The following is a 14,123-nucleotide window of genomic DNA, read 5'->3' on the forward strand; positions in this document are numbered from 1 at the left end:
AAGAAATTGCAAAACTACACAAACCCTCTCCCGAAGCCCTCGCTTGACTTGCAAATCTCAACACTGGCAATTAGCTCCTGAACATAGTGGCACCCTGAAGAAGATGAAGAATCATTTTCACGAAAAAACAATACAATTATGAAAATGTTAACGATCGGCGTTCCTATAACCGCGAGACCTGTTTTTTCCCATTTGCTGTTAAATCGAGGTGTATCGCTGTTTATGCAATTGTTATCAACATTAAATAGATGTCGTAAAACATAGTAGGGGTGAAGGTGTCCTGGCTTAGTAATTTGTCTTTGCTAATTTTACAAAGTAAAATTCCATTTTTTAGCTTATTATGGAAAGCTTTCTTCACGTTCACCCCCTGATCAAAGTTTCTAAAGCACATATACACCGGTTCCTGCTTAAAAAGTAAAGCGTGACTTATTAAACAGCAGCTATGATTACAGGGCTGTCAGTAGAAGAAACCATGAACTACCACTATTTATCCAGAAGAGCCTCACTGTGCCTCACGAGTATTTTTCAGAAGGGTCCTGCATCGGGATGTTTGGTCAATTCCATGAATGCGCGTTCAGCAAGTGGGGGGGAAACCAGAGTACCCGGAGAAAAACACACCACGTGGACATGGAGGTGACACCCAATCCTGTAATCTTTTCGCCACGCCTTGCAACCCCACGCCTAGAACACCTGGCAAACCCTGATACTCACCCATCCCAGTACTACCTGGGGTGGGTTACCACAAGGGTCATAGATAAAGCTTGAAATAATCAAACTCAAAGTTAAGGTGACAAGCTTTAGTGTTGTGTAGATAGGTGCATCGGGGTTAAAATTTCAGAGTTGTAAATGGTTAAAATACAACAGGGTACATACGCACATAAGCACAACATTAGCATTCCAAAGATACCGGCTGAAGAGTCACCGCTTGAGAATGTCCATATCCAACTTAAATTGTGAGCGCAGACATATTCTTAGTTCTTTCGGTAAAGTCACGTAGAAGGGAAATAATAAAACGAATACAAATAAAACATAATAAAATACAATTCTCACGACGTTTCGGCCACAACGCAAGCAGCCCGTCCTCTGGTGAAGAACAGGTCTGTCGGAAAGACAGCGTCTGAATGAACACCACCAAGCTTGGCAGCGTATATTTAAGCTGGTTTAGTGGAGGAAGGGCGTCTAGACAAAGTAATTTGCATATCAACAGCTAGTTCTAGACATAGGCGCCCTTCCTCCACTAAACCAGCTTAAATATACACTGCCAAGCTTGGTGGTGTTCATTCAGACGATGTCTTTCCGACAAACCTGTTCTTCACCTGAGGACGGCTACTTGCGTTGTGGCCGAAACGTCGTGAGAATTGTATTTAATGATGTTTTACTTTTATTATTTTATTATTTCCCTTCTACGTGACTTTACCGAAAGAACCAAGAAAATGAATCCCTGCAGTCACGAAAACTTTAAATCGAAGCGCAGACATTCATAGAGCATTAAGAGTGCAACGAGAATGCGAGCGACTCACACTTGTCATGCTGCCAGACACATCTAGGACGAGGACGATGACCCGGTGTTTGGGCTGCAGGAGGGTGAACGACGGCTCCATGGGATTGTCCCACTGCGGGGTTGGCGAAATCTTGGTGGCCCAGCATCACCTCCCAGGCACTCTTTAAACCACACAGCCGGTTGTGTGGATTCGGAGCTGCCTTGTTGTGCGAGCTTGCCGAGCAGAACTCTTGCACCTGCCAAAAAAAGTCAAATGTTTGAGCTAAAAATTCAAGAATTCGTATTTTTTTCAGCGTACGGTTTGTCACATTCACAGCCGAATATCTGACTTGTTGAAGCATACGACTTAAGAATAATCAGGCATCGACAGTTATTTGATAATGTAATTTGTTCAAATACACAGCCGATTATATAAAAAAAAACTGATAAAAGGATGAGGATTTGTCTTTATTAATCGCTTAAATGCCAGGGCATTTCAAAGCGACTAGGCAGCAGACCCCGACATTGGCATTTAACTCCTGAACATATTGCCATATATACAATAAAACCTGATGTGTTTGTAACCGTTTTGCTAGGATTATATAAACAAGAGCTAAACTGATGACACATTGTACATTAGGCTCTTATAAAACCAAGGAATATCACAATTCAAGCCTGGCTTGCATTTGTTTACATGAGCGACCCAAATCATATGCTCACTAATGTTTACTATCATCCAGCTTTATTGGCGAAAATGTTACCCATGTCTCCATTACAACGAGTACAGCAATTCACCAAAATCATGCCTTTGATTATTTGGTCAAGACCTGAAGAAGGTTAAGTAGCTGCAGCTCACATTGTCAAGCCACTGTAGAGCCATGATGGATTCTTGCGCTGTTTGGTCTTTGTCCGGGAAGAATGAGCAGCCCTCCTCTGGCAGGCCAGTGAAGAGATTGCTGTTACATTCGCGCACTTTACAAGCGCCGGTGCTTCCACACGTTACCACTCCATTGCCACCAGTGATGTTTTTTGAGCACCTGTGCATGAGGAACGGTGTTAAAATCGTCATGCAGCGGAGGAGATTTTGTTATTGGGCAGTTTTAAGAAGCGTGGTCAGCCATCATTAGGGTTTGTCACCCGTGCATTGTGGGGGCAAGCAGCATCAACACTGATAAAGTAACCTGCTGTTTACACCATTGGAACCTCATTTACCAGTAAAAAATATGATAATTGTTTTTTTACCCTTCTATTTGGCAACAAAACTGACACCTTTTTTTTACAAGGAGTCATGTTTGCATAGACCACAATACCTGCAGCCATAATGCAAACAAAAAACATGTAACTGTGATAATATATGCACTGTCCTTGAAGTTGATTGGTCCACACCCGAGACAGCTTTCCTTAGAGCCTAGTCTAAAAAAAAGTGTCAGTTTTGTTGCCAGATAGAAGGGTAAAAAAACCAATTATCATAACCTGCTGTTAATGCTGTGTTTATGATTTTGACGAATAGTAATAAAGTACAACAACCAGGCCTAGATACAACATGTTTAATGATCCAACATTTTTTATTTATCAGAAAACATGTCACAAATGTGACGACATTTTGGCAATCTTGTGACACCACTTTGTGTAAATTATTCAAATATAAAAAAAGTTTGCATGAAATATATTGTTTTACCGATGGAACTTATATTTTTTTATAATTAAGATTCAATCAATAATATTTAAAATAATTTAAAAGTATTTAATGGAGTGCATAAACAATAAAAAAATATACAGCACAGCATTAAAATTAAGAAATGTAAATCTGAAAATCCATAATTGGCCGTAATAATAAAAAATATCTGATGTTCGCAAACTTTTCAATCTGAAACGCATCTCTATCTGCCGTGTATTTTTTATGGAAATTGCAAATCATTTGCCACGGTACAAATTATAGCCTATTAATACCAACCTTGTGAATTCCACCTTTCCACTCTCAAAGTAGAAAGGAATGTCATTGTTGTATTCATCATAGAGTCCCCAGCGGAGGTGGCCCCACTCATGGACAAAGGTTCTTCCTGGAAAACAACACGCACATCTTCAGTTTGATTAATAAAGTAGCACTCCGGTAACATCTATCACGTAATAATTGTGCAGTTATGTATATGTTAAAGAAAATCTACTCTCTGACCTTGATTAACCTTCATGGGTTTAGAAAGAATATAATTGCAACCTACATCGCATTTCTGGTAATTCCTACATTGTTGCCAAAGGCCAAATAATTCCCAAATTCGCACGTATATGTTTTGCTTCTTTCGGTAAAGTCACGTAGATAGACATTTTTTTAAAATAAAGTGAATACAAATTATGAAAATAAAATAAAAAATAAATAAAAACATTAATGTAGACTGTGGCCTGGTTCTTAATCGGAGTGAGTGTACTGGCAGTCTATAGTGTAGACTATAGCCTGGTTATTAGGTTTGGTGAGTGTACTGGTAGTCTATAATGTAGACTGTAGCAATGGTTATTAAGCTGGGTGAGTGAACTGGCAGTCTATAATGTAGACTGTAGCCTGTTTTTTTAGCCTGGTGAGTGTACTGGTAGTCTATAATGTAGACTGTAGCAATGGTTATTAAGCTGGGTGAGAGTACTGGCAGTCTATAATGTAGACTGTAGCCTGGTTTTTTTAGCTTGGTGAGTGTACTGGTAGTCTATAATGTAGACTGTCGCAATGGTTATTAAACTGAGTGAGCGTACTGGCAGTCTATAATGTAGACTGTAGCCTGGTTTTTAAGCTTGGCGAGCGTATTGCCAGTCTATAATGTCGACTGTAGCAATGGTTATTAATGGTTATTAAATCGAGTGAGCGTAATGGGAGTCTATAATGTAGACTTATTCTTGGTTCTTTCGGTAATAAAAAATGAAAAACAAAAACCACGACGTTTCGATCACAACACAAGCAATCGTCTTCAGGAGGAAAGAGGGGGAAAGTCACCGAGGGCAATCGTTTATAGGTGTTTAAACAATGGGCGTGGCACAAGAGCACGAGAGCTCCTACGGCGCATGTATGTACGTATGAATGTTGAACTTTTTTCGCACCGCACATAGCCGACCGTGCTAATCGGACGTGCGGGGGAAGGACAACAAACTAAACAGAAAAAGCAGTTCCATAACCATCAGTTCGCATAAGGTAAACAAGGTTAAGCTTGGATAGTGCTTGAATGGGCGACCGCCACAAGTGAAACGGGTGCTATCGCCTGCTGCAGGGCTGCATTGTGGGCAGCAGATGGCAGTGCATTGAAATCCGCAGTAAAATCCGCAGTAAAATCAACGACATTCCCGTGTTCATGCTCCCCGCCGTCCCCAACTCGCACTGACCAGCGTGTCGATGTGTAGTCAAATAACCACCACGACCCGCACTGGAGGGAGGGTCTAATCCAGCAGTGGAGTGATTTAAAAAAAAAGTTCTCCGTGGACATTGCATTCTTTCAAATGCAAATACGTTGTCACAATCACAGCAGCTGCAATTAAAAAATTTAATGGTATGTCACGTGATTAACCTTTACTGATAAAGACACAAGTGGGTGCTTAGAGCACTTGGCTCACAATCAGAACGTTGTGATTTTAAATCCCAATCAGGGGTCAACTTGGCTTGTCATCCTTATGGGGTAGATACAATTTGTACAACGTGCGATTCAAGAGGGGCCAATCTAATGGGGAGACGGACCTGTCATGGGATGGTCGTATTTTCACTTGATCAGAGCCACATAGATGGGTGTCGCCTCATTGCTCGTTTGAGTAGGAAGACACTTTGACTCAACTGTATAAGACATAATGCTACTTGGAGCTTTTAAAGCCATGATGTTATATGAACACAACTCTTAATTTATTGCATTTGTGATGTTTGGTTCAATTCTAATAATGAGTGTGGGAGAAAACTATATTAGCTGAAGAATAGTTTATATCAGGGGTCCTCAAACTACGGCCCGCGGGCCACATGCGGCCCGCCGAGGACATTTATCCGGCCCGCCGGGTGTTTTTGCCGCCGCTGCCTGTCTGTTACTTTTTTCTGCATGAGAAGGACGGTCATTGGTGGAAGAGTGAGAGGGGGCGGAGTTCCCCCCAATCAGACTGCATTGATGGGCAGTGCAGTCTGTATGTATCTGTGTGGGCAAAGTTATTGCTGGTATATTGTTTTTGTAGCGCTGTATATATATTGGTATTTTACTAATAGCAATTTTGACTCCCTAGGAAACAATGATGTCAAGAAAGAGAAAAATTTACTCGGAGTGTAGGATATTCAAAGAACAGTGGACTTATGATTACTTTTTCATGCAGTACAAGGAAAGAGCTGTGTGTCTGATATGCCAGAATATAGTGTATGTGTTCAAAAAATACAATTTACGTCGACACTATGAAACTCAACATAAAGATAAATATGATTGTTTGGTCGGAGAAGTGAGAAAAGATAAAATATTAAAACTGAAAAATACATTAACAACTCAGCAAAATACTTTTGTGAAGCAGAAGCAGCTAAATATTTCATCACTGCGAGCAAGTTTTCAAGTTGCCAAGCTAATAGCGTGCACTGGCAGACCATTCGTGGAGGGAGAATTTGTTAAAGAATTCCTTCTTTCTGTTGCCAAAGAGATGTGGCCAGAGAAGGCCGATTTATTTAGTACAGTGAGTCTTTCAGGACCTACAATTACACGGAGGATTGAAGAAATGGGAGACAATTTGCATCAGCATTTGCAAAACTCCACAAAAAAACTTTCCTATTTTTCCTTGGCACTCGACGAAAGCAATGATGTTCGTGATTCTGCACAACTTCTAATTTTTATTCGTGGGACGAATGACTATTTCGAAGTCACAGAAGAGCTTGCTGCACTGCAAAGCATCAAAGGAACAACTACAGGAGAGGATATCTATGAAAAGGTTTGCCAAACTGTGAATGGTTTGGAGCTGAACTGGGCTAAACTAGCCAGTGTGACAACTGATGGTGCTCCTAGCATGGTGGGGTCTAAGAAAGGAGTAATTGCTCGCATTAACCAAGAGATGGACAAACATAACCATGCTCATCCAATAGCCATACACTGCCTCATCCACCAACAAGCGCTGTGTAGTAAATCACTGAAGTGGGACTCTGTTATGAAAATTGTGGTATCTTGTGTTAACTTCATTAGAGCTCATGCACTAAACCACAGACAATTTCCAGGAATTTCTGTCTGAGCTAAATGTTGACTATGAAGATGTTCTGTACCACACAGAAGTCCGTTGGCTGAGTCGAGGGAGAGTTTTGAAACGTTTCAATGACTTACTTCCACAGATTACAGCTTTTCTGCTTTCAAAAAACAAAGAAGTACCAGAGCTCAATGATGCAGAATGGAAATGGCACCTTGCCTTTCTGACAGATGTAACAGAGCTACTCAACAGTTTCAATGTGCAACTTCAAGGAAAGGGGAAGCTCATCTGTGATATGCAATCACATGTCAAAGCATTTGAAGTAAAATAAGGCCTCCTCATCAAACAAGTGAAGGAGGAAAACTTCTGCCATCTCCCCACAACTCAAAATCTGTTAGCAGAAAAACCATTGGTTGCATTCCCAAACAAAACATGTGTGGATTCATTGGGAAAATTGGAAAAGGAGTTCCAATTTCGATTTAAAGAGCTTCGTCTCCATGAACAGGACATACAGCTTTTCCGTAACCCATTTTCTATTGACATTGAAAATGTGAATACAATTTACCAAATGGAACTGGCTGAACTGCAGAATTGTGACTCTCTGAAAGACGCATTCAAGTCAAGCAGCCTTCATAATTCCTATGCATCTCTCCCCTCTGAGACATATCCTCATCTCAGGAACCATGCACTCAAAATGGCAACCATCTTTGGCAGCACTTATGTCTGTGAACAGACTTGTACCAGAATGAAACATTTGAAATCTCCAGCCAGATCTAGACTAACGGATACACACTTGCATCACTTGTTACGACTAGCAGTGACAAATATGGAACCGGACATTGACCATCTCATTAGCCAAAAGCAGGCCCATAGTTCCCATTGAAATACTGGAAAGTTTGTTGATTTAACTTTACTTGTTCTTCATTTTAAATATTGTATTTGTTCCCGTTTTGTTTCTTCACTTCAAAATAAGATATATGCAGTGTGCATAGGAATTTGTTCATAGTTTTTTTAAACTATAGTCTGGCCCTCCAACGGTCTGAGGGACAGTGAACTGGCCCCCTGTTTAAAAAGTTTGAGGACCCCTGGTTTATATACTACCATCATTGGCCACCCTTTGCAGTCCACCACTACCACACCTCGATTCCCTGGCAGCCACTGAAAAAAGCACCTAACCCAATTCTGCTTAACCTCAGAGACGTGATCAGCTTGGGTGCTAATAGGGCAACTTGTTTGTATTTACACTATGAGACCTCCTTTACCAGTGGCAAAATATAGTAGTAGGTTTTAACCCTTTAAACTGGTACAAAACTGACACCTTTATACAAGGCATCATGTTTGCAATAGCCACAACACAAGTAGTCAAAATGTAAATGCTTACCCCGAGCTCTCAATACTCTGATAGTGCGCTGTTTTTGAGTTGTACGCCTTTTGGCGTCATCTGGTCCAACACCAATGGAGACTAGGCTCTAGGGAAAGCTGTCTCGGGTGTGGACCAATCAACTTCAAGGACAGTGCATATTATTACCATTATCAGAGTTTTTTTTTTTTGGCATTTTGACTGCTTGTGTTGTGGTTATTGCAAACATGATGCCTTGTATAAAGGTGTCAGTTTTGTACCAGTTTAAAGGGTAAAAACCTACTATTACTTGTTTGTATTTGGCGCGTGCACAGAGCGAGATTATGGAATGTACCTCGTGGGCCGTACGCGTCCAGGATTTTGTCATTCAGGAGGAAGTTTGGGGTGAGCTGAATGTACTGGCCGGGGTCCCCGCACAGCCCGTACTGGTGAGTGTACGGCGAGTCATCGTTGGGGTCGTCTCGGAGAGCAATAAGCACCTCCGCCTGTGCGCATGGGGAAACAACTGTGTGATTGCTGTGCCTTATCAGGACACCTCTACCGTTGTGTCGACTTACCAGCATCAAAGAGAGTATTATTAGATCTTAATTACTATACTGTCCATCGGCTCCAGGCATCAACTGAACTGATGCGTGGGGAAAATCGTTCAATGGTTAATCGTGATTTCTCACTTGAGATACCTATTTATAAAGAATGGCTGAATTAGAAAAATGTTCAAATCATAATCAGTATATTTGTATACTGAAAGATGTTCTCCATAATACAGTTTTTTGGGTTAGATCGCATAGAAATTAATTTGTTGTTAAACCCACCACCACCCAACACAGCTAATTAGTAAGGTTTCTCACGTAAACATAACATGCCAATTCGTTACTAGTACAGCACATTGGTGTTTTGGAGAGCAAATCCATAACATTTACAATCTGAGTACGACGTTTCGCCAGTTATTATAACCGGCATCATCAGGCGGCAGCCAGATTTGTGGAGAAATTTTCCTGTTTCATTTCTTAAATAGAGCAGTAGATGTGATGACGCTGTGTAACGTGAGAAATGAAAGTAGGACAAGGATTTCGATTTAAAGCTTTCGTGACTGCAGGGATTCATCTTCTTGGTTCTTTCGGTAAAGTCACGTAGAATGGAAATAATAAAGTAATAAAAATTTAACATAATAAAATAATTCTCACATTATTATGTTATATTTTTATTCTTTTATTATTTCCATTCTACGTGACTTTACCGAAAGAACCAAGAAGATAGTACTCGGCTGTGGTGGTGAGAAAGCTTGAAGGGCTCTGCCTAACCTAGCCCTACACAAGTTATCACCGTTAACAATCTCATTTAATTATTAAAATTGTGCTTTTCTTAAATGTCACTTTTATATTTTCATTGTGAAATTCGTTTTAAAATTAAAACCACGGTTTAACCATGTTTTATTTGCTAAGAATACAATGCACAGTTCTGATCTGAGATGGTAACGCTGTCAACAGTGAACATTCTAGATTTGAAGCTTTCGTGACTGCAAGGATTCATACTCTTGGGTTTTTTCGGTAAAGTCACGTAGGTAAAAATAAATAATAAAATAATAGAAATAATAGAAATGCAATAATAAATCACAACAGTGAAAATATTCTCCAACTGTATAGATTATTTGTGTATGTAAAAAATGTTTGCACGTGCCTTCCTACTGTGAGACCTTTATTAAGGCTTACTGAATGCAGGTACAATATTGAATTGACATGGCTTTAGTTTGGACAGTACAGTCGGTGTATGCTTCGTAAACATTTTTCAATATTCACCTTTATGGTTAGAAAAGTCACAGCAAGGCTTTATAGTGGTGCAAAGTAAAAATAAACGTTTATGGGGAAACAAAGTCCAACGCTGTTGGACGATCTCTATGCAATTAGCAGTGCGTCAGTGACCCTGCCCATGTTTGTGAGATCTTACTTGACCGTAGGACTCGGATTTCAGCTGCTGGTAGCTGGAGTTTGTTTTCCAAGAGGATGGGATCAGGATACTGATATTTCTGAAATACATTTGGTTGTTTGTAACTGTGTGCAGGTAGGCAGAGGCTTGGGTGACCATTTCCTGCCAAATAAAATACATTAGCAGATTGAATACATGTTAGTAGAAAATGTTACCATGGGTGATTTATGTTCGTGTGCTGAACTTCTTTCGCACCATACATAGCCAACCGTGCTAATCAGAGGTGCGGGGGAAGGACAACAAACTAAACACAAAAAGCAGTTCTCAAGAAATGAGTTTTTTTTATATTTACAAGTTTCTAGCTCCAGTGGCTTCTTAATATTGGAAGGACGAGCGTTGCAAATGGTCACCAAAGCGCATCTGAAAGTGCTAAATGGCTAGCGGTCGCCCAGGTTTGATCTGGCACGGAAGTTTGAACCAATGGGCAAATTTCTTGAATATTCATCTTTTTGGTTCTTTCGGTAAAGTCACGTAGAAGGGAAGTAATAAAATAATAAAAATAAAACATAATAAAATAATTCTCACGACGTTTCGGCCACAACGCAAGCAGCCTGAGGACGCAAGCAGCCTGAGGACGGCTGCTTGCGTTGTGGCCGAAACGTCGTGAGAATTATTTTATAATGTTTTATTTTTATTATTTTATTACTTCCCTTCTACGTGACTTTACCGAAAGAACCAAGACGATGAATCCCTGCAGTCACAAAAGCTTTAAATCTAAAAATTCTTGAATATTGTTTCACGCAGCAGATTCCAAAGAACCCAGGATGAGATGTTACTATCCTTTGTGCAAGCACTTCCAAGAGTTCATGAACAGTGAGCCTGTATCAATGTCGATCTTAGTCGATCTCGAGGTCGAGTGACGAGGGGTAAATTGTGAACACCTTCACAATTTTTTTCAGGGCGTCTGGCCAGTAGGAAATAAAACAAAAACTTTCCAATGTGGCTCTCTCGAGATGCCTTCAGTGCAGGGGTCAGCAACATTTCAAAGAAGAGGAGCCATTTTTTGTTCTTGGCTTTGACCAAGAGAGTTCGAGAACCACATCACTGACTTAAATAAACAACACAGGTGATGGAATAAACTGCGTCTATTCATTCTAGATTTGAAGCTTTCGTGACTGCAAGGGGTCATATTCTTAGGCTTTTTCGGTAAAGTCACGTAGGTAAAAAATTAAAATTAATAAAAGTTAAATAAAAATAAAATAAAAATCACGACGTTTCGGAGGCAACACAAGCTTCCGTCTTCAGGTGGAACCGTCACAGCACGATTGCTGTTTCAAGTAAGTACTTGAAACAAGTATTTGAAACAAGTAAGTATTTGAAACAGCAATCGTGCTGTGACGGTTCCACCTGAAGACGGAAGCTTGTGTTGCCTCCGAAACGTCGTGATTTTTATTTTATTTTTTATTTTACTAATTTTAATTTTTTACCTACGTGACTTTACCGAAAAAACCTAAGAATATGCGTCTATTCAGTTTATTTCCCCCTGAATTATAATGTAACAATACAGTTTGACTGTACATGTTGTTGTCACCAAGACATTCCATAGTGACCCATTCCCTGCCATATTTTATAAATGATCTTTAAGTTACGTTGTATATTTAAGTAAAAAAAAACCAGATGCTCGCGGCAATGGGGCAGTCAAAGAGCCGCTAGTTGCCGACCCCTGCTCAAGTGGAAGCCCTTTCACCAGCTATGATGCCATCAAGCAATTGCAATGATGCACATTTTACGTTTTAATAGCCATGTATCGATGCACTCATTGATAAAGAAATATGTATTCGTATGGTTACGATGCGTGTATTGACTCGTGTGCTGGATAAATAATTGTTTACGATTCGATGCCACATGTCCAATTATATGGTGATGTTACATATATGCGAATGAGTGAACGAAACCGTACTGAATTAGGCAAAGGAAATGATAAATAATACGATGAGAGTGAATATTAGACACAAAAATCATAGATTGTTGAATCAAATCGTGACCCTGAAGCAATAATAGGAGGGAGGATTGGAACATTACATCCTTAGCAGACAATATCAAGAACAGTGATCTAATCCTTTCCATGCTGTTGAAATAAATATCGATTTTTCACCGTTAGTTTTCTGGCGATTTATTAACAATCAATGTTAAAATGCATCCATTTGAACTTAGCAAGAAATCATCCGTTTTATTTGTAATGACACTGCATTGATTACACTGGTCTACAAATTTTTTGACGTCGTCTGCTTCAGAGATTAAATGTGCTGTTTATTATGGATTTTGATGTGCTGAATTCAAATATGACAAATAAAACAACTGATTGACTACTGTTCCCAAGATATTAAAGTTTTTACATTTTACGTCTATGTACATTGTGTACATAGTAGAGTTTTACTCATACATTTTAAACCTAGGTCTTGTCACGTGTTTATGGTTGCTTTACATGATAACATGCCACCTGGCCTGTTCATGTAACACTTTAAAATCAGCAAGAGGGTTATATAAATAACATTATTATGAAACAAAAGGCAAAAAACTATTATGTATATATAAGTACATAGTTTAGTTCTTATTCAGTGTCGACTCGGCGCTTTCTTGGCTTGTCTCTTGGATTTATTAAACGGAGCATCTCTTGACACTGTTCAGCAATAGTCTGCAAGCATTGATGGGCTCCATTTGCCCTGATAGCGTTTCTCCATGTTGCAATGTCCTGGTGACATCGCTCGCCATGCTCGTAGTTCACTGCTCTGCAGTTCGGTGGGAACAAATCTAAATGAGAGAGTGCAAGAAATGTATCTTTAGTGACATTTTGCAACCAAGGCTTTTGTGTGCCTTGAGGAGGTTTTCCACCAACTGCCTGTAGTTGTCTACCTTGTTGTTTCCGAGAATATTAGTTGCTACTAACTGCAAGGCTTTCCATGCCGTCTTTTTCTTGCCACGCAGTGCACTGTCAAATGCATCATCTCGAAGAAGTTCACGAATCTGAGGACCAACAAAGACACCTTGCTTTATCTCAGCTTCACTTAACCTGGGAAATTTTCCACGGTGGTACTTGAAAGCTGCTTGTGTTTTGTCCATGGCTTTGACAAAGTTCTTCATCAGACCCAGCGTGATGTGTAAGTGTGGTAACAACATCTTCCTTGATTCAACAATTGGTGGATGCTGAAGACTTTTCCTCCCAGGCTCCAATGACTGTCGGAGTGGCCAAACTGTCTTGATGTAGTGGGAATCTCTCGCACAACTATCCCATTCGCAGATAAAACAGCAGTACTTTGTGTATCCAGTCTGCAACAACCTTCAAATCGCCACAAAGCTGCCATTGATGTTGGTCATAGTTTATACACCTGAAAAGTTATTTTATGTTGTCATAGGTTTACTTCATATGGACTGCATGACCAACTGGAATTGATAGCAAAACATTGCCATTCTGCAGCAAAATAGCTTCAAGACTCATCTTAGTTGAATCAATGAACAGTCTCCACTCATCTGGATCATGAACGATGTTGAGGGCTGCCGTCACACCATTGATGTTATTGTAGTCTACAAGATCACCTTCCATGAAGAAGAATGGGACAAGATCCTTTTGACGGTCACAGAACATGGCAACCCTAACATCACCTGCCAGGAGATCCCACTGCTGCAGTCAGGAGCCCAACAGCTCTGCCTTACTTTTGGGGAGTTCCAAATCCCTGACAAGGTCTTTCAGTTCACCTTGTGTTATGAGGTGTGGTTCACAGGAGGAGGATGGGAGAAACTCTGGGTCATGTGACCTTGATGGTTTAGGACCAAAAGTTGTATCCTCTCCCTCGTCTGACTCAAGTGATAATGATTCTGGTGCACCAGGAACCGGCAGTCCTTCTCCGTGGGGTACTGGGCGTATAGCTGATGGAATGTTTGGATAATGCACAGTCCGCTTTTTCTTCTTTGACACACCTTTCCGAACTGGAAGCGCCATGCAGAAGTAACAATTGCTGATATGATCTGTTGTCTCTCTCTCTCAATCATTGGTACTGCAAAAGGCATAGATTTCCTTTTCCTGTTCAACCACTGGCGAAGATTTGTTGCACAAGTGTTGCAGTATATATGTGGGGCCCACATCTTGTCTTGATCTCCAATTTTGCAGACAAAATAAAGGTGATAGGCTTTATTAACCAT

At 40.3% G+C, this 14,123-nt stretch overlaps 1 protein-coding gene across 1 annotated transcript in view; it reads right to left on the bottom strand.

Moving 5' to 3' along the window:
- The window catches only part of LOC133341853 (calcium-activated chloride channel regulator 1-like), a 32,598-nt gene that overhangs the window by 16,271 nt on the left and 2,204 nt on the right, over positions 1–14,123 (bottom strand). Inside the window, 6 exon segments of the mRNA XM_061550643.1 lie at positions 1,521–1,607; positions 1,609–1,737; positions 2,337–2,517; positions 3,435–3,540; positions 8,338–8,488; positions 9,948–10,088. Of these exon segments, the coding sequence (XP_061406627.1) occupies positions 1,521–1,607; positions 1,609–1,737; positions 2,337–2,517; positions 3,435–3,540; positions 8,338–8,488; positions 9,948–10,088 (795 nt within the window).

Source organism: Lethenteron reissneri, chromosome 12 (assembly GCF_015708825.2).
Source record: "Lethenteron reissneri isolate LAM-NWPU_2019-01 chromosome 12, ASM1570882v1, whole genome shotgun sequence".
NCBI lineage: Eukaryota > Metazoa > Chordata > Hyperoartia > Petromyzontiformes > Petromyzontidae > Lethenteron > Lethenteron reissneri.